The following is an 18577-nucleotide window of genomic DNA, read 5'->3' as shown; positions in this document are numbered from 1 at the left end:
TACACAGCCCTGCGATTGGCTGGCAACCAGTTCGGGGTATCCCTGCCCGATGGTTGCTGGGATTGGCTCCAGCACCCCCGCGACCTTACTGAGGATAAGCGGTGCAGCTAATGAGATGAGATGAGATATATTTACACATGAACACGGGCAGCTGATTGGTTAGCACGTCCGCAGCACAGTTCTGAGGTCATGAGATTGAACCTTCCTGTGTGGAGTTTGCATGTTCTCCCCATAATTGGTTTCCTCCGGGCACTCGAGTTTCCTCCCACATTCCAAAAACATGCATGTCAGTTTAATTGGCTGATACAAATTGTCCCTAGTGAATGAGCGATTGAGTTGTCTGTCTCAGACTGGCAACCTGTTCAGGGTGTGCCTTGCCCACTGCCCGACGATGGCGAGCATGGGCTCCAGCATCCCCGCGACCCTACTGAGGATAAGCGGTGCAGATAATGGATGGATGGATTTACATAACACCATTGGCAGGTTTTACCAATATACTAAATATTTTTCTTATTCTAATTTATCCTTGCTGCTAACACAAACAATCTGGTCTGTTCGTCATTTTTTTACCTTTTTTTCTTAGATTGAATGTTTACAAAATAGACATGCATAAAATGAATTAATTGAAAAATAGAGTAAAGTCTATAACTGCTAATTTTATATATAAATCACTCATTTCTAATTTAATTCTGTGTTTCGCATTTGATTTTTGGTCATAAAGTATGCTTGAAGTCCAAATCCTTATCAGACAGTTTCAGATCCCTGAACCGATCCCAACACAATTGAATGGGGTCCACTTTCATTTTGTATGCACAGGATTTAAATAGGAAAAAAAATGAGCCACCAACCTTCCAGTTTTTAAAGATCTTACTGAACAATAGCACTGTTACTCAGTTCAGGTATTTATGCGCTGACAAGACATTGTACGTTGAATGTTCTCAACAACCACACACAAACAAAACCCACGTTCCTCTTTCTGCAGTCTTGTAACAAGGACTTCCTTCCTTTTATAGGTCACGAACGACAAAATTAACAGCATCATTGCAACAATTTCAGAACGACGCGGCCCAATGCTGGGAAATGTACACTCAGTAATTTCTTAAAAAACACTTTTTTATGGGCCATCACTTGTCTGAACACGAATTTCTTTGACCTGATATTCTCTGGTAGGCGCTATGGGTCCCTAAAAGAAAGACTAACAGGCTCAAAGACAGTTTCCTCCTCAGGGCCATCACCACCCTAAATATTATATTGAAGTCTTACCTAGTACTTTGTGAAATTTTGTACTGGTTTCCAGTATTTGGTGACATTTTTACAAAAGGACTCTGCTCGCACCTTGTTTTGTAACCAATATTCACGCACATGAATTGCGTTTGCCTGTGTATTTTCTGTACAGCCCTTTGAGACTCCTTCTAATTAAGGGATATAAAAACAAACATGATTGGACTGGTTGTAGGGGTGCTTGAAATCCTTGAATTTCAATGTGTTTTAAAGGATTGAAAAGTGCTTGAATTTCTTCTATTAATGGTACTGGTGAACTTAAAAAAATGTCTTGAAATTGGGCATGAAAAAAAGAAACTTGTATCTGTTTGGTTTTTTTTTTTGTATGATTGTGATTGTGTGTGCTGCAACTTTTCTCACGAGTGTGTGGTCGCTTGTGATTGGCAATCCCATTTCCTTCCTCCAGTCAATCACTTCAAGGAACTCGCTGATGTTTTGTGGCTTTTTCGACGGTACACGATGAAAGAAGTACTGGTGCTGCTGGTGACACTGCTGGATGTGTACCTGATGGAGGTGCGTTGCTTTTGTTTGGATATGGTGAATGTAACATTTGCGTTACCTTTTGAGTTCGTTGTATTTTAAAGTCATCTTAAAGATGCACGCGTCCACCTAATAGAGTTTAGTCGCGGGCCGCATCTGGTTAAAAATTTGTCCGAAGAGCGGGGAAGAAAGACAAAATGTTGATTTTAATTTTTGTATCTATGTATACAGTCTCAAATCCAATACCTTTACAATACATGAGGGAAAAAGATCATGTAGATAGATAGATAGATAGATACTTTATCATCCCCGTAGGGAAATTAACACTTCCAGCAGTATCCTTTTGTTGTTTATTAACAGGATGGCCTCGGGGTGCTGTGTTGTAGTTTAGCAGCAGCGAAGTGGTCACACGCTAGTCCAAAAGTTTGACGTCCCTGCAGCAGATGGAAATCTCTGTGCCCAGGGTTACACCACCTCGTGTTGACGTAGACAGCGAGTCCGCTTCCCGCAGGCTTTTGTGTCTCTGTCTGCCCTAGCAGCGCTGAAGCGGGGTTGCTCCACGTTAGCGTCCGGCATCCTAGACGTGAGCCACGTTTCCGTAAAACACGACAAACTGCACTTCCTGTACGCTTTGATGTTTTTCACCAGCACAGCCAGTTCGTAGACTAGACTAGATGTAGACTAGGGATCTCCAGTCGAGAGCCACTTTTTGCTACTAATTAGCGCAAAAGGGCACCGAGTTTGATTCAAATCTAAAATAAAAACATATCATGTTATTACTATGTTATTACTATGTTCTTACCATGTTCATTATTGGAAGAGGGTTTAATAGACTCAGTCAACCAATAAAAGATAATTTACTAGAAAATCACAACGACCCAGCACCTGTAAGCTATCTTTAGAGCAGGTCCAAGAGCACCTCAACTGTACTTAGGGGGTGCCCTGGTGCCCGAGGGAAGCATGTTGAGGACCCCTGATGTAGGCCTATCCATTTCAAAAAATGGATCTCTCTTTTTTGGCGTTTGTTTTTTAGTTTTGGAATTTTTTGCATACTACGTTTCAGTAAAAAATTAAAAAGACCAACAAAACTGAAGATCTTTTTAGAATAGCAGGGAGAATGTATTGTATTGTAACTACTTTTTGTAACTAATTAGGATAACGGGAACCCAATTTAATATCCATTTTTGAAATAATAACATCTTGTTGTTATTATGTTATTACTTGGTTAATTATTGGAAGTGGGGTTCAATAGACTCAGCCAACCACTTAAACAATCATTTGCCTAGAAAATCTCAATGACCCAGCGCTGGTGAGCTATGTTAGGAACAGGCTGTCCTTAGGGGGCACCCTGCTGCTCCCGAGCACCACATTGGAGACCCCTGGTTTGGAGGTTGTTAATACTGCAAAAGGAATATCTACTACATATTAACATCGTTTTTCTGTTGGGTTGCCTATTTTTGTTGCACACTTTCTTGCAATCCTATAAACTTGATTCAACTTCTCAATATATATTTGTTTTTCTGCTGTATGACATATTTAACTGAAGTTGCAGTTCTCAACAACCAATGATTTTATAAAGGAAAATTTTGATCTGACTAAGGTACATATTTACAAATCATTTATTGGTACTACTGTAAAATTCGGACTACAGTATAGAGCGCTCCTGAATATAAGCCGCACACAGTACATTTTTAAAGGAAAAAATGTTGTACTTACATAAGCCGCACATGACTATAAGCCGCATGTGCCCACATACAACGTAAGATATTTATCTTCTTCGACATATATTTTCCACGTATTTCACTCTGAACTTTACTGCTTGGGCGCCCTTGGTGGCCTTTCGATAAAAATGCATGAATTAGCCGCATGATTGCACAGGTCGCGGGTTTGAAAGCTTGGGGAAAAAGTCACGGCTTAGAGTCAGAATTTTACGGTATCTGTTTTCTCCAGAAAAGTTAGAAAACTTAGAGGTTGTATCCTTTCCAGGAGGTGTTATCGTTGCCCTACCATGCAGAATCCGGTATGAAGTGCAACAACTCAGCAGAAGAGTACTTGATGGAAGCTTCTGCACTATGCTGCAAAAAGTGTCCACCAGGTGCAGTTTGGAATGCATTATCATACAATATCTAATTGTCAAATCATAAATTATTTACCTCCAATGAAGGAGTGTTGTAGGGGGATTACAATACTATATATGCACAGTGAAGAAAATAAGTATTTGAACACAATTTTGTCTCTGGAAAGCTCTTAGGTCTTCATCATGTTACAAGTTAGTCTTACTGATTGTATAGGGTGGATGGGTGTCTTTTTGCAGATAAGGACCTCAAACAGGTACATCTGAGTCAGGATGATACATGGAGTGCAGGTGGACTTCTAATGGGCCGACTAACAGGTCTTTCAGGATCTGAAGTCCAGATGATACACAGGTGTTCAAATACTTATTTGCAGCTGTATCACACAAAAAATGGTCAAAAATCATGCATTGTGATTTCTGGATTTTTTTTTTTTAGTTTATCTCTCTTCAGTGGACATGCACCTACAATGAACATTTCAGACCCCTCCATGATTTCTAAGTGAGAGGAATAGCAAAATAACACGGTGTTCAAATACTTATTTTCTTCACTGTATATCTGTGAGCCAGATGTACTCATGAAAAGTGCCAAACCTGGCTCGCAAGCCATGTGTTCCTAACCCCTGTTCTAATGTGTAAATGAGGAGTGTTGGGCGCGTTATTGTAAAATGGTAATTAGTTACACCTACTTGCTACTTCCTTTAAAAAAAATAATTCAGTTACCACCAGATTACTGACACTGAAGTTATCACATTACTTTGAAGTAACTTTCTAGTCACAAATTACTGCATATCACACAGAAGCCAAACTCCAAAAACTGCTTTTAAATAGCCACATGATAAAGAAAATATTGTAAAATAAAATGTGTATATCAACCTGTGGAAGCAGTAGAACCTTCATATTTCTTGGCTTGCGCCAGAGATAGTCCATATCGATTTTGTCTCTGGGCTTCACTTTCAAGATCTCCTCGATTTATAGGTACTGTCCAAGATGTTTTTTTTTTCTCCAGGCATGGTGTATTGCAAAAAGGATCGGATGCATGCAAGACCAAAATTCAGCACACTTTTACGTATATTTTTCCATTGATTTACTGTTGGTTTGTTGTTCCTGTCAAAGCCACGCCCCCCTCCTTACACTTGAGAGAACGTTGTTGGCGGATCAAGGGTTGAATGTGACAATGACATTTCCGCAGAAATATTCAGCGCAACAGGTAACACTGTAATTCATGATCTGAATTTAATGAATACCAAAGTTACACACCAGGTAGTAAATCGAATCAAATTTATTTGTTAAGGACTTTTCAGGCAAAAAATTGTCGCTCAAAGTACTTTATAATTTTTTTTAGCATAGAACAAGACAGTAAAATCCTCCACTTGTCATGATTTGCCCATTGCCCTTACCTGTGCCCGCTCGTTTGGCTCCAGCTGCTGCTCGTTTCCTGATTGGTTCCTCTCCTATTTCAACTCAGTACTCTCATTCACTCCTTGTCAGTCCGTCAGCGAACCTCTGCACTTGCAAGGCAAGTGTTTTTTGACTCAGGCTCCCGTTTTGTTCCCTGTCCTGTATCCTGATTCTGTTTCCTGTATCGATCCCTGATCCAAGCTCCGTTCTCCTCTCCCGGCTACCTGTATCCTGATTCTGTTTCCTGTAATGATCCCTGATCCATGCTCCATTCTCTTCTCCCGGCTTCCTGTATCCTGATTCTGTTTCCTGTAATGATCCCTGATCCATGCTCCGTTCTCTTCTCCCGGCTTCCTGTATCCTGATTCTGTTTCCTGTAATGATCCCTGATCCATGCTCCGTTCTCTTCTCCCGGCTTCCTGTATCCTGATTCTGTTTCCTGTATTGATCCCTGATCCAAGCTCCATTCTCCTGTCCCGGCTACCCATATCTTGATTCTGTTTCCTGTATCGATCTCTGAACCAAGCTCTGTTCTCCTGTCCCGGCTACCCGTAACCTGATTCTGTTTCCTGTATCGATCCTCGATCCAAGCTCCATTCTCCTGTCCCAGCTACCCGTATCCTGATTCTGTTTCCTGTATCGATCTATTAATTAAGCATTGTGTGAAACGTTACGCATTTGGGTCCCCTGCTTGTACCGGTCGTGACACCACTAACCAGGCAATATATTCTGAAGATGATAGTAGAGTTACAAAATACCCATGACAGTACTAGTTCCAAAGGAAAGTATTGTTGTTCTTAACACTCACATTGTCAAAATCTAAGAGTACTACACGATAAATTTTGAATGTGCAATGTTATTATAGGATGGCGGCTGAAACGCGGCTGCAACCGGACCTCAGAGAGCGTGTGTGAGCCGTGTGAGCCCGAGCAGTACATGGCAAGCTGGAACTACGCACCTAACTGCTTCCCTTGTGCCAAATGCAAAGCTCGTGAGTAACTCCTACTCCCTTCCTTACTTCTTGTTGCAGTCAGTGTGAGGTATGTTGTATATACTTGAATTCAAGCAGACCTTGTAAAACTACTTTAAAATAGCAAAATAATAAAAGAAATATAAGAAAACTTGTACACAAATCTGTGGAAGCAGAGAACTCCTTATACTTCTTGGCTTGTGCTATCTCGCGATCTTGCAAATGAAGCGACACTCCATCTTCATTTTGCCTCTAGGCTTTGAATCACTCAAAGATCTCCATTTCTGAGTGCTGTCCTAGATGTTTTCTTTTATTCTCCAGGCATGGTGTTTTGCAAAAATAATTAGAATAAATTAAACCCAGTCAGGGCAGCACGGCGGCGCAGTGGTTCGCGCGTGTGCGTCACAGCTCTGAAGTCATGAGATCGAACCCTCCTGTATGGAGTTTGAATGTTCTCCCCGTGCTTGCGTGGGTTTCATCCGGGCACTCCGGTTTACTCCATCATTCCAAAAACATGCATGTCAGGCCGGTCCAAATTGTCCCTAGGTGTGAATGAGAGAGTGAGTTGTCTGTCTCTGTGTGCCCTGCGACTGGCTGTCAACCAGTCCAGGGTGTCCCGTCCCCTGACTAAAGATAGCAGAGATGGGCTCCAGCATCCCCGCAACCCTACTGAGAATAAGCGGTGCAGATAATGGATGGATGGATAAACCCAGTCAAATAAAAAGACCAAAATGAAGTGTTTTTGGGTGGACCCAAACGCAGAGAAACAAAAGCAGAGGCTGGTGTGCTTGAAAAAGGGATGATGTTTAATCACGAAACAAAGGAAGAAAGTAATTAACATGCAAGTGGTAAAAGACAACAACCTTTTCTAAACTAGACACATAAAACAAATCACACACAGCAGTGGCAACCAGGATGAAAATGGAAAACAGTGGTAGCCAGGATTGATCTGGAAAAGAGGGTAATAGTGATAATGATCTGTTACAGCTGTCCAACCATTCTTCATAAACAGCCAGGGTCATCACAACCGGATGTAGAGGGATTAGGCACAGGGTTGGCGCCTGCCACTCTTTTACACTTTTACTGTAAACTCTGAGCTCACGTTAGCCTCCTTGAGTTCGTTGTTCCTGTATAAGCCACGCCCCCTCCCCAACGCGCTGCCTACAATTCGTTACTGGTGAAACACAACCAAATATGCGCATATAAACTGACCCCCTGATTTCAGGTTTCCATTTTACAGTTGTAGCTTAGATACGAGTATACAGGGTAGTAAGAACATCTCCATGAGGATAAATTCAGTATTCTCGTACTATGTGCTTAAGAGGGCGCCACTGTAACTGTATTCAGTTGTACTTTGTAGGTACGGTTAAACACGGTGTTGGAATTAAATATCAAAAAGTACCGTTTACCAAATTGTTCGAATTAGTTATCTGACATTAACCAAACACAAGCTACATTCACCCAACAATTTATGCGCGCTTGTTTCTTGAGGGAAAAGATGAACAGGAAGCCAACATTTCCATACAGGGGCAGATTTATTTTCCCTAGTGTACTCCATCGAAAACGGCCGAATTAGCAATGTTGGAGTCTCTGGGAAGCCTTTTTCTCAAGTCGTTTAGCTTTCTCTTATTGGCCATCTTCTCCCCGAAAAATGGCGTGCTGACTCCTCCCATGGGCACGCCAAGGAAGCCCCCTGGGCTTCACCATCTCGTAGACGAGCGTCCCAATGTCTAGGGCACTCAAAACAACACCGCGCGTTTCTCAAAACAACGCCTGCCATCCTCCGTCAGAGTCCTGTTATCAACAGAACTAGACAAAATATTCTGCATTTGGAACAGCTTGACCTGTCATTGAACTAAAGCCTACTCAGTGAAAATCTTCATTGCATTATGAGTCAATCGTATAAAATCCTTTATGGTCAAATGTATAAAATCCTTTATAGTCAAATGTATCAAATCCTTCAACGGCCACCCTTGGAAATGAATTTAGGATTATATGTGACATTGCAAACATAGCATGACTGTTCAGTGGTCAGAAGACACTGTAATCCGTGACCTGTTTTCAATAAGTAGCGTTCCTGAGTGACATGGTTGTTGCAAATGTATTTTAAATTTTTTTTTTACCCTTTCGGACCAGACAAAGGCCTGCAGTTCTCCAGGGCTTGTTCCTCCACCGCCACGTCCAAGTGTGCGTGTCGACCTGGCATGTTCTGCATCATGAAGTCTGACGAGCAACACTGCAGTGCCTGTCAACGACATACATCCTGCAAAGCTGGTTACGGAGTTTCGGTGCAAGGTTTTGGAGATTCTCCCCATTTCATTATATACCAGGAAACCTCAGCCAATTGCTTATTATTATTGATCACAATTCCCCTTATTAGGCAAAAATAACCCTTAATTACATAAGCATCAATTTACTCACAGCAAGACAGACTGTGTTGGATAAAAACAAAGATATTTTGGAACAATTCTTTCAGTAGCTTTATTAATTCTTTCCCCATTTGGATGTACTCTTGCTTATTATACATAGCAGTGCAGGATCTTGCAGGTATAATCATTCCTACTTACGGTTATACCCACAAACTCACACAATTTAGTCTAACTTGCAACAAAATCTAGCTCTGTGAATGTGTGTGTATATATTTATATATATATATATATATATATATATATATATATATATATATATATATATATATATATATATATATATATATATATATATATATTTATTTATATATATCATTATACAGTGCACAGTTTGACACAATGAAAAAACGACGAATAATGACCACTTGATTCCCAAGCTTACAACTTTGGTCACGTCACATAGCTAAAGGTAAATACATCTGTATCCTTCTCGTTTGCACTATTTTGTGACATTTTACAAAATAACTTTGCTCACACCTGTTCACTGGCTTAAGACAGCTGGGATGGGTTCCAGCAACCCCGCGGCCCTGCTGAGGATAAACGTTGCAGATAATGGATGGATGAATGGAAGATATACATATATTGCTTTTATGGGTCTTGTGGGTCTTTGCGTTCAAAAGGTTCCCAGCCCCTGCCTTAAACTTAAAAAATGAAAGGTTGGCCATTCCAGAGAACAATGAAATTTAAAATCCAGGACAGGACTGAGTTCAACATGTTTCCGTAGTGCAGTGGTTAGCACATTCGCCTATTGTGCAAAAGATCAAGACTGGGTGGAAACCTATTTCGGTCTGGAGAGGATTGGGTGCCACAGGCTGTACTTTCCCAAGACACACCACAAGAAATAGTGCCCCTGCGACCCTCGTGGTTAAGGGATCCAACTAACCAACTATTTGCATAGGGTGATGTAGTTCACGTTGTAGATTGTATGCTTTTGTGTTGTCCAGGAACTGCTGACACAAACGTCAAGTGCCAACGATGCCACAACGGGACCTTTTCCGACACGTTGTCAGCCATAGATCCCTGTCGGCCTCATACAAAGTGAGACAAGAGGCCCTTAGCTGTGCCTGTGTGGGACTTATTCACAGCTTCCTTATCAAGCTTGTTTTGTGTTTAGCTGTCAAGGGAGGCCGGTGTTGAGGGAAGGCTCTTCTACGTCAGACACGCTTTGTAAGCCTGACTCGCTGCCCCTCACATCTACAGTCGGGCATGGGGATTGGACCTTGACCACAAGAAGCTCAAACACTTCCGTCCCAGGAAGGACTGTCGACATTTTCTTCGGACGGGCCGTTTTGGAGGGCTCGTCGATATCATTGACAAAAAGCACCGGAGCTAACGGGGGCACCGGTATGCAACCACCAAAGCATTATCCTGTTAAAATATGACAAAGGTTCATTTGTTTTTTGTCAAATCAAACTAAGATTTAGGAGTAAGGTTTTTTTTATTCTTCCATCCAACGAAACCTTATACAGTTCTGCCAACCATTTGGCCTGGGTTTTACCAAACAGTATAATATTATCCTCAGACTATTCTTGCACTACAGTCACTTTGAACTGTGTTTTTATCTTATTTTTATCTTATTACCTTAACTCATCTTGAGTTAATCTTGTAATTTTTATCTTTTTAATATTCATAATATTCTTTTATGTATACATGTATGTAGTTTGGCAACTGTGTGGACAGCTAAGTAAGAATTTCATTGTGCAGGGACTTGCGGTTCTTTACTGTGCATATGACAATAAACACTTTGAATTGGATTAAAATTTACTAGGGCTGCAACTAACGACTAATTTAATAGTTGACTAGTCACCAACTAATGAAGCAATTAGTTGAATAATCAGATAATTATTATTTTGGATTTCTCATTAAGTTTATTTATTTATGTGGCTAACGATAATAACATAAGAAAAATATTACAATGAAAAATATTTTATTGAACATACGAACTTCGAACAAAAATAAATAAAAATGCCCTATGGAAAACCAATTACAATCACTCACCCAATTACATCAATCCATATTATTTCTAAACAGTAAGTCAACCGATTTGGAAAAAAGTTTATAGATTTTGTCAAACCTGATCCATTAAAATGTCTGCTGTCTGCAAAGAACATTCTTTTTCTTAATCTGCAGTTTAAAGGGACATTGTGTTTTATTTAGCGCTTCCTGGTGGTAAATAAAAAACAACTGGCAACATACTTGAAAAATCATACAAAAATAAAGAAACTGAAAAGATTTTATTCTTGAATTCAAAATATGTTAAATTCATTTAATTCATGAGGACGAATGACACAAAACTCTAATTTATTTCACTTTTTTGTAAGATTTTCATTCGTATATGTAAAATGTATCAGTAGAGGGTGCTGGAGCCCTGCCACACCAATTTAACCAACTTATTTTCAAATTGCTTGTAATTTGAAGGGACAATGTGTATTATTCAGTGACTCCAAGTGATTAAAGAACTACATCTATTGAAGGAAAACTGTTGATTTGAATAGCAAGAAAAAATACATAACATAAAGTTTGAAAGTGCATTTTTTAAGTGTTTTCAACCCAAAAAATGTGTCTTTATTTTACATTACACATAAATCTCTGTAGTTTCCTTTAGGGACAGGCAATTACATAATACATTAAAATCAAGTAAACATTTATCCCTGAAAACCGAGAACAGCAGTAGTAAAACAGTAAATAAAACAAATATATGCGTTTTGTTAAGAACATTCTGTCAGGACCAGAATGGAAACCGGACCCACCCAATTGCGTGACGTTTACCACAAGTTTTATTTAAAGAAAGAGGAAGGGCTGCGCCCACGATACGGTGTTCGCTGGACGCAGGAAGCAAGTCGCTCTCGGATTCAGACTGTGAACACGGAAGTGGATCTTCCGTTGCGAGCGATGGCGGTGTAAGGGACGGAAAAACTGCTCAGTAGCCAGGACTGGGAGAGCAAAGCGTGGTCGGGGTCGCTAACGAGTCGTAAGCCAGAACGGGAGAGTAGACGGGGTCAGGATCAAAACAGGTCGTACCTAGAGACAGACGGGGGCAAAAAACGGGACAGGTGGGAGTCAGGTTGCGCATGAGCGACTTTCAGCCGAGATTACCGTAAAATTCAAACTATAAGGCGCACCTGATTATAAGCCGCACCCAGTACATTTTTATAGGAAAAACATTGTGTACATGCATAAGCCGCACCTGTAAGCCGCATGTGCCAAAATTGAAACATGAGTGGACGTGTCTGTAAGATGTCACCAGTCACTGAAATATGTCGTGCCACATATCATTGGAAAGCTTAAACTCTTAGGACTAAATATATGATGACCATTTCCAGATATACTCATCAGAGAAACATCACGATCAGTCTGAAACAAAATACCCGAAAACTATAATGTCCCCTGGCCGTCTCCAACTACTTTGAATGTCTGCAAAAATGACCGTTACATCAAAGATAATCCATAGAATCCAACCGTGTAAAATATTTACTCTATAATATATGATAAGGCCGAAAGATGATTCGGAATCCGTTTTAAACATTTTTGTTCGTCAGAAGTTGCTTTCTGTAATCCTTTCATTTCGCAATATTTTTTCCATTTATAAATAAACAGACTCTCAAGATGATTCCCAATATGGTAGTTAGTGCTCACCTTTCGATTGACTTCTTTCCCATGATGAAGGTCTGTTCATGCTAGTTTTATTCATGCAGCAACCACGAAGTTACATTAAACTTACGTCTTCCTCGACAAATATATTCCATGTGTCTCACTCTTACCTTCATTGCTCGGGAGCCCCTGGCGGCCGTTAGAAAAAATGCATAATTAACCGCCTCATTGCATAAGCCGCAGGGTTGAAAGCTTAAAGAAAAAGTCACATTTTATAATCCGAATCTTACGGTTTATTCATGTAAATATAACACACTCTGTTGGGAAAAAATGTCTTTCGTGATAATAGTCAACAAGTAATTGTAATGACAATGATTTATTGTCAATTTGTCCTGATTTCTGATGCGAGGCACCTGAGCCTGCTCCTTTGGCGCCAACTGCCTCGGACGCTGATTGGCTACCTTTCACTTTTTATACCCCTGTCTTCCTGTCACCGGTTGTCAGTCCGTCTGCGAACCTCAGCCTACGCTAGGCAAACTTTTCGACCCTGAATTCTCCTGTTCTGATTCCCGTCTGTTTCCTGGCTCCGACCCCTTTTCTGATCTCAACCACGATTTTTTTCTCCCCCGTTCCGGCTACTGATCTGTTTTTTTCACTCTCGACACCGCCATCGCTCGCCACGGAAATACCACTTCCGCGTCTAAGCAACCAGACCCCCACGACTAGCGATCTACGGATCCTTTCCCTTCTTCCCAATAAAACTAAGAGAAACGCACGCAAGTGGGTCCTGTCTCCGTTCTGGTCCTGAAACAATTATTTCTATTTTTGTCAACAACGTCAAATATTCATTAAAGCCCAACCTTTTACGACTTGAATATGGCCAGAATATCTGCCTGGTAATTTTTACATTTTATTTAGCCTTGAAATACTATTTCTCTTGACCTCAGGTGCAGGAGTTGCCAGCATTGCAGGGACCATCATGTTTGTTGCCATCATTGCCATCATTCTGTTGGTCCTTTATAGAACTAGCTGGACCAAAGGTCTGTACTTTTTATTGGGAATTTTTGTGTGAGTATGTGTTTTTTTACGCTAGCAAAACTTTCACATCTGACACTACGTTATACATCTGTTTTCCCCTCTCAGGCAATGCAAACTTGCATTCGCAAGACTCTCTGAGAAGAAAACCTGAGAGTAGCAATGGAATAAGTTTTCATCTTTTGCTTTACTGGTTATGTTTACATGCAGACAATAATCTGATTGAAACTGGACTATTGCCATTGTTCGATTTTTGCAAAGCCATGTAAACACACGCAGAAATTTTGTTCTTAGTTAATATAGTTTGCTTCAAAGTGTTAGGTTAATCCTTTATTCTTTAATATTCCTTTAATATTGTCCATGGAGTTGTACTAGATAAGAAAATGATACTCGCTAATTCTGGTTAACTCCAAAACAATCCTCATGTGTGTTGACTATTTCTTTGGGACATCCCCGATTCTATTTTCTGTCTTCACAGACTAATCTCTGTAACACTACGTACGCAATGTCACATAGACAAAGATATCAAATGCATTACCTTCAATTACGGACTACAAGCCACTATTTTAAACATTGCATTTTAAATACGGTGCAGCGTCTTCTTTTCTTTTTTTTAATGGCGGCACAGAGGAAAGCAGCGAGCTGCTCTTTTTCACAACATATGCGCTCTAAATACTAAACGCCGTGGTGACGTCCCAAAACATGTATTACACTCGTGCAGAGGATAAATCAGTCAAGTTTTTGCCAACATTATTGTTGGTACATAACAGAAGCAGAGGCTGTGTGGTCCCTGTATGCCTTGTGCCAAATTTGGTCCGCATTGCCGGCAATTAGACGGATTCGTTTTCAGGAAGAGTTGGACTCTGCCAAAGCTTCCCTATGTCACCGATTCTGTTCGTAACTTTTATGGACAGAATTTCTTGGTGCAGCATTGGCGGGGCAGGGGTCGGGTTTGGAAGGCTCAGCATTGCATCTCTTCTTTATGCAGATGATGTGGTGCTGTGATCTCCAGCTCTCACTGAAGCGGTTCGCAGCCGAGTGTGGAGCTGCCGGGATGAAGATCAGCACCTCCAATTCCGAGACCATGGTTCTTGGCCGGAAAGGGGTGGCATGCCCTGTATGGGTTGGGGATGAGATACTGCCCCAAGTGGAGGAGTTATGTCTCAGGGTCTTGTTCACGAGTCAAGGCAGGATGGACCGGGAGATCCACAAACGGATCAGTGCAATGTCTGCCATCATGCGTCCCCTGCACCGGTCCGTTTTGGTGAAGAAAGAGCAGAATCGAAGGCCAAAGCTCTTGATTTACTGGTCAAACTATGTTCTTACCCTTACCTATGGTCATGAACTGCTGGTCATGACCAAAAGTACAAGATCCCGGATACCATCTCCTTAGAGAGAGGGTAAGCTCAGTTATCCGGGGGGACTCAGTGTAGAGCTGCTGCCCCTCCGCATTGAGAGGAGCCAGTTTATTTGGCTTGGGCATCTGATAAGGATGCCTCCTGGACCCCTCCTTTGGGAGGAGGCCCTGGGGACAACCCAGGACACACTGGAGAGACTAAGTCTCTAGGCTGGCATGAAAACGCCTCAGGATCCGCTTGGATAAGCTGGATGAAGTGGTTGGGCCCCCGCCGCCCAACCGTGGATAAGCGGAGGAAATGGATGGATGGATAACAGGAGCAAAACAGGAAGTTTTACAGTACTGCATTGATATTATATCACAATATTTACACATTTCCCCCCACAAATCTAGTCCTTAATTTTTACATTCGAATTGAATAACAAGAGTAGTTATTAATTGAAAACCATACACTTCTCCTTCTGTAACATCAATGTTAGGTCATTGAGGTTCAGTGTTGCAATCTGGCACTATTCTACACAGTATGGCTGCCCTGGCGCCGTCGTCTAGAAATATAGGGCTCACTTTTTTTGCGAAGCAACCCTCATTCACATTTTCTTTCAGCGAATAGTAAATATGCACTTGTCTTAGTAATTACCATCTTGGACGTTCTTATGATACGAATACACATGACGTAAACAACTCAGAGAAAGACTGAAAAGGACAGAGATTAAAAACAACCTTAGGCGTGCAGAGGCAAAGCAACGTTGGCGTCCTGCAGCCAAAGTTGTCAATGCAAAATTCCCCTTGCGGTTGTTACCAGGTGTACGCCGGGCTCAAAAGTAAGCATACCTGTCACCCTCCACGGCTCCATGCCCTTACAAAATGTTGTATTTTCCTTTACAAAATACAAAAAAAAAATCTTACACCATATTTATTTTCAAACGTGTTTATTTATGTAGTTTAACATGTTATATTGTACATGTGTTTTGTTATATCATATATATTGTTAATTAACATTTTGTTTTGAGATACTGAGTTGCTCGACATCAGGGTTGTTGTGGGGTTACTTTAACTTGATTACTTTCAATTACTTTTGGATTACTCCAATACCAAATATGCTAATATAAGACAAAAGAAACTAAATATGAATAAAATTACTCAATTTTGTGCAGGCTTGGGGAGTAACGGAATACATGGAACGGCAAAAATGATGTTGGCAGGCTGTTTGGATTTATTTTCATTTTGTTTCTGTCGCATTTTATGTTAGTGTTGCCGGAGATCAAAGAGATCAAAGCCAGGAGAGAAAGCTTACTAAGTGTTGTGAGTCATAATTTTATTCATATTTAGTTTCTTTTGTCTTTTATTAGCATATTTGGTATCGGAGTAATCCAAAAGTAATTGAAAGTAATCCAGTTAAAGTAACCCTACCCAACCCTGCTCGACATGAATGAGGTTTATTTTTTAAAAAAGTTCAAAAATGAAGTTCACTGTAGAAGTAAAAAATACATGCAAATATAATTAAGTAGAATAACACATTTTCTTATTCAAATTATTAATTCATTTTCTGCATTAAATTATTGTTGGTAATATACTGATTAAAGGGATAACCACAAACCTGTCTTTTTTCATGTTCTCCTTTTATACTTCCCTTTTTTCTTAACTTCTTTATACAACAATAATGATTCGTATAATAATGCATCAAAGCTAGTGAGTCGTTTGAGAGCCGGCTCTCTTTAATGAGTTGAGCCGAAAAAGCCGGTTCTCTAAAAAGAGACGGACTTCCTTTCACTACATAACTACCACATGAAATCCGAGGCAGCAGATGCATGCGCACAGTAGCATCAAACCGCTCGCTTTGTTTGCAATGAAAAAAAATGATCCCGAGATAGAGGCTACCGTGGCGAACTCGTTTGACTTGATTGATTTGCTGTTTCATGATAGTCGGTGTATACCAGATGGTACCCATAATTGACAAATTTGCGTTTTCCGTACAGATTTTCTTGTACGTCGTACACCTCTTAAAATGCATGATAAACGTACTTCGTATGGCAAAAACGTACAGGTTGATAGGTATGAGTAAGAAATGAACGGAAATTAATTTGTTTTTGAGGTTGTTTAAGCCTTCGGCTTTAAATCTGTTGCAGCTCATACAAAGACAAAATTGAGGTTTTTTTTTTTTGTTTGTTTTTCAAATCCGAGCACGCGGCTCTAAATCACGTGTGCTCTCTAAACCGGGATTTACAGTAGTCCTTCTGCTTGTTACAGGTGAAAACTCAGCCGGAGGAGAAGAATCGCCTGTTGAAGAGCACCGAGGCCAGTTGCGATTTTGACAACTGCAACAGCGGCTCTTCACGCAGCAGCCAAAGATCTGCAGGAGCCCAAATGTCCAACCTTACCTTCCGCCACCCTCAGCAATCATCATCAAAGTCCAGCCGCAATTCCTTCTTCGTCAGCCCAACGGGCGCAAGTCCGCACTTTGGCGTCAACATCAATATCAACATTAGAGACGGAGGCCCACCTTCACCATCAACAAGTTTGGAGCTCGGCCTTGGACAGGAGGAGGAATCCTTTGGTATCCTGAAACAGGAAGCAGGGAAACAGTTCCCTGAGCAGGAGAGTGCCCAATAAAAGGCATAAGCAGTGACCAGTGCTGGGACTAATGCATTACAAGGGAACGCAATTACTTTTCTTTGAAACAAGTAGTGTAATGCTTTATAAATCAAATTTGGTCATTCTACTGTCATTCCAATAGTCAAAGTGTCCTCCAATTGTTAAGCACTCCTGCTTTACTTACTTTGTCACATACATCCCTCAATCCGGGAAAGACAAACCGAAAGGTGATTGTTTAACTACAATATACAGCTAAATACAGTTATGGTGGCTCTGTCTCAGCACAAAATAAGAGGGCCCGGAGTTTCTCTTCATGGAGACATTCTCCCGACCGTGTGTGTACCTGCATCCAAGCTGAACTATAAAATACTCAAATCAGAGCTTTTATTCCCATATTTTGTGTGTGTCACGAGCAGTAAAAGGCAGGCAGTTTGTGGGGTGGGAGATGTGGTTCACACAGGGATAACAAACCAATGGGAAATAAATGGGGCAAAGATAAGCACAGAATCTACAGTAAAAGCAGTGTCTGAAACTCATGAGGAAAAGCTACCAGACACCAGGGCAGACAACTCTGAAAAGTTCCCTGCCCAGCCATAAGGTTGCCTGCCCCATTTTTCACTCCTTGAAACACAATAAGACGACTAATCGCAAAAAAACCATTGTTGCAAAGTATCAAGGATTGATAAGCTGAATATATAACAGAACAACACTTTAAATTTAAGTTTATTATAAATCTACTTATAACATTCATTGCATGTACTGTATATGACATCGCTGTTTTCCGTCAGCCATCAGTATTTACCTGTATTTACTCATCTTCATTCATGTGACGTGTGCGTTGCGGCGTCTGCTACAATCCATGTAAACTCCTCTTTCCACGATGCTCTTAGTGTAGGTTTACGTTTTGTAGCGTTATACATTTTGTTAGCTTCTCTTGAATCTTTCTTCTGAGGCTGAGGTTTTGGCGTGATTCCTAACCACTTATCCATTTTTCTTGTGTTCTCTGTGCGTCTACTTTGGAAAATTATATGCAAATGCACAACCTTATAACGCTAGGGAGAGTCCGGAAGCAGGAAGTTATTCGATGCAGGCTTCTGATCGGCTGCCGAGTATGCAAATTGCCAAAGGAACCGAAATCCGAAATTTCCAAACTGAACGTAGATTTCGAAATCGGAATAAAGCAAACGTTTTATTTGATTTAAAAAAAAAAAGAAACACTTTTTTTTTTTTTTTTAAATCACTTTTTTTTTTTTTCTTGAAAAAGTAGTCGGCCACCCGGGCGGAGACGTTTTGAAAGTTGTACGCCCGACATAAATGATGCACGCCCCCGGCGTCCGGGCAGACGTTATTTCAGATGCTGGTAAAAGTAT

The 18577-nt window shown here is 40.8% G+C and overlaps 1 protein-coding gene across 1 annotated transcript; it reads left to right on the top strand.

The window, feature by feature from the left end:
• Nucleotides 1-1727: 1727 nt before the first annotated feature.
• Nucleotides 1728-18358, top strand: LOC148363941 (uncharacterized). Its single transcript, XM_088337332.1, has 10 exons — nucleotides 1728-1794; nucleotides 3748-3856; nucleotides 6099-6224; nucleotides 8340-8498; nucleotides 9577-9670; nucleotides 9747-9976; nucleotides 13171-13263; nucleotides 14173-14512; nucleotides 15418-15436; nucleotides 16863-18358. The coding sequence occupies exons 1-10, from the start codon at nucleotides 1741-1743 to the stop codon at nucleotides 17223-17225; spliced, it is 1587 nt and encodes a 528-aa protein (XP_088193458.1). The 5' UTR covers nucleotides 1728-1740; the 3' UTR covers nucleotides 17226-18358.
• The last annotated feature ends 219 nt before the right edge of the window (nucleotides 18359-18577 follow it).

The sequence above is a fragment of the Urocampus carinirostris genome, chromosome 6, assembly GCF_059441175.1.
Source record: "Urocampus carinirostris isolate Australia breed hairy pipefish chromosome 6, RoL_Ucar_1.0, whole genome shotgun sequence".
NCBI lineage: Eukaryota > Metazoa > Chordata > Actinopteri > Syngnathiformes > Syngnathidae > Urocampus > Urocampus carinirostris.
This window is presented reverse-complemented; position numbering and strand designations above follow the sequence as displayed.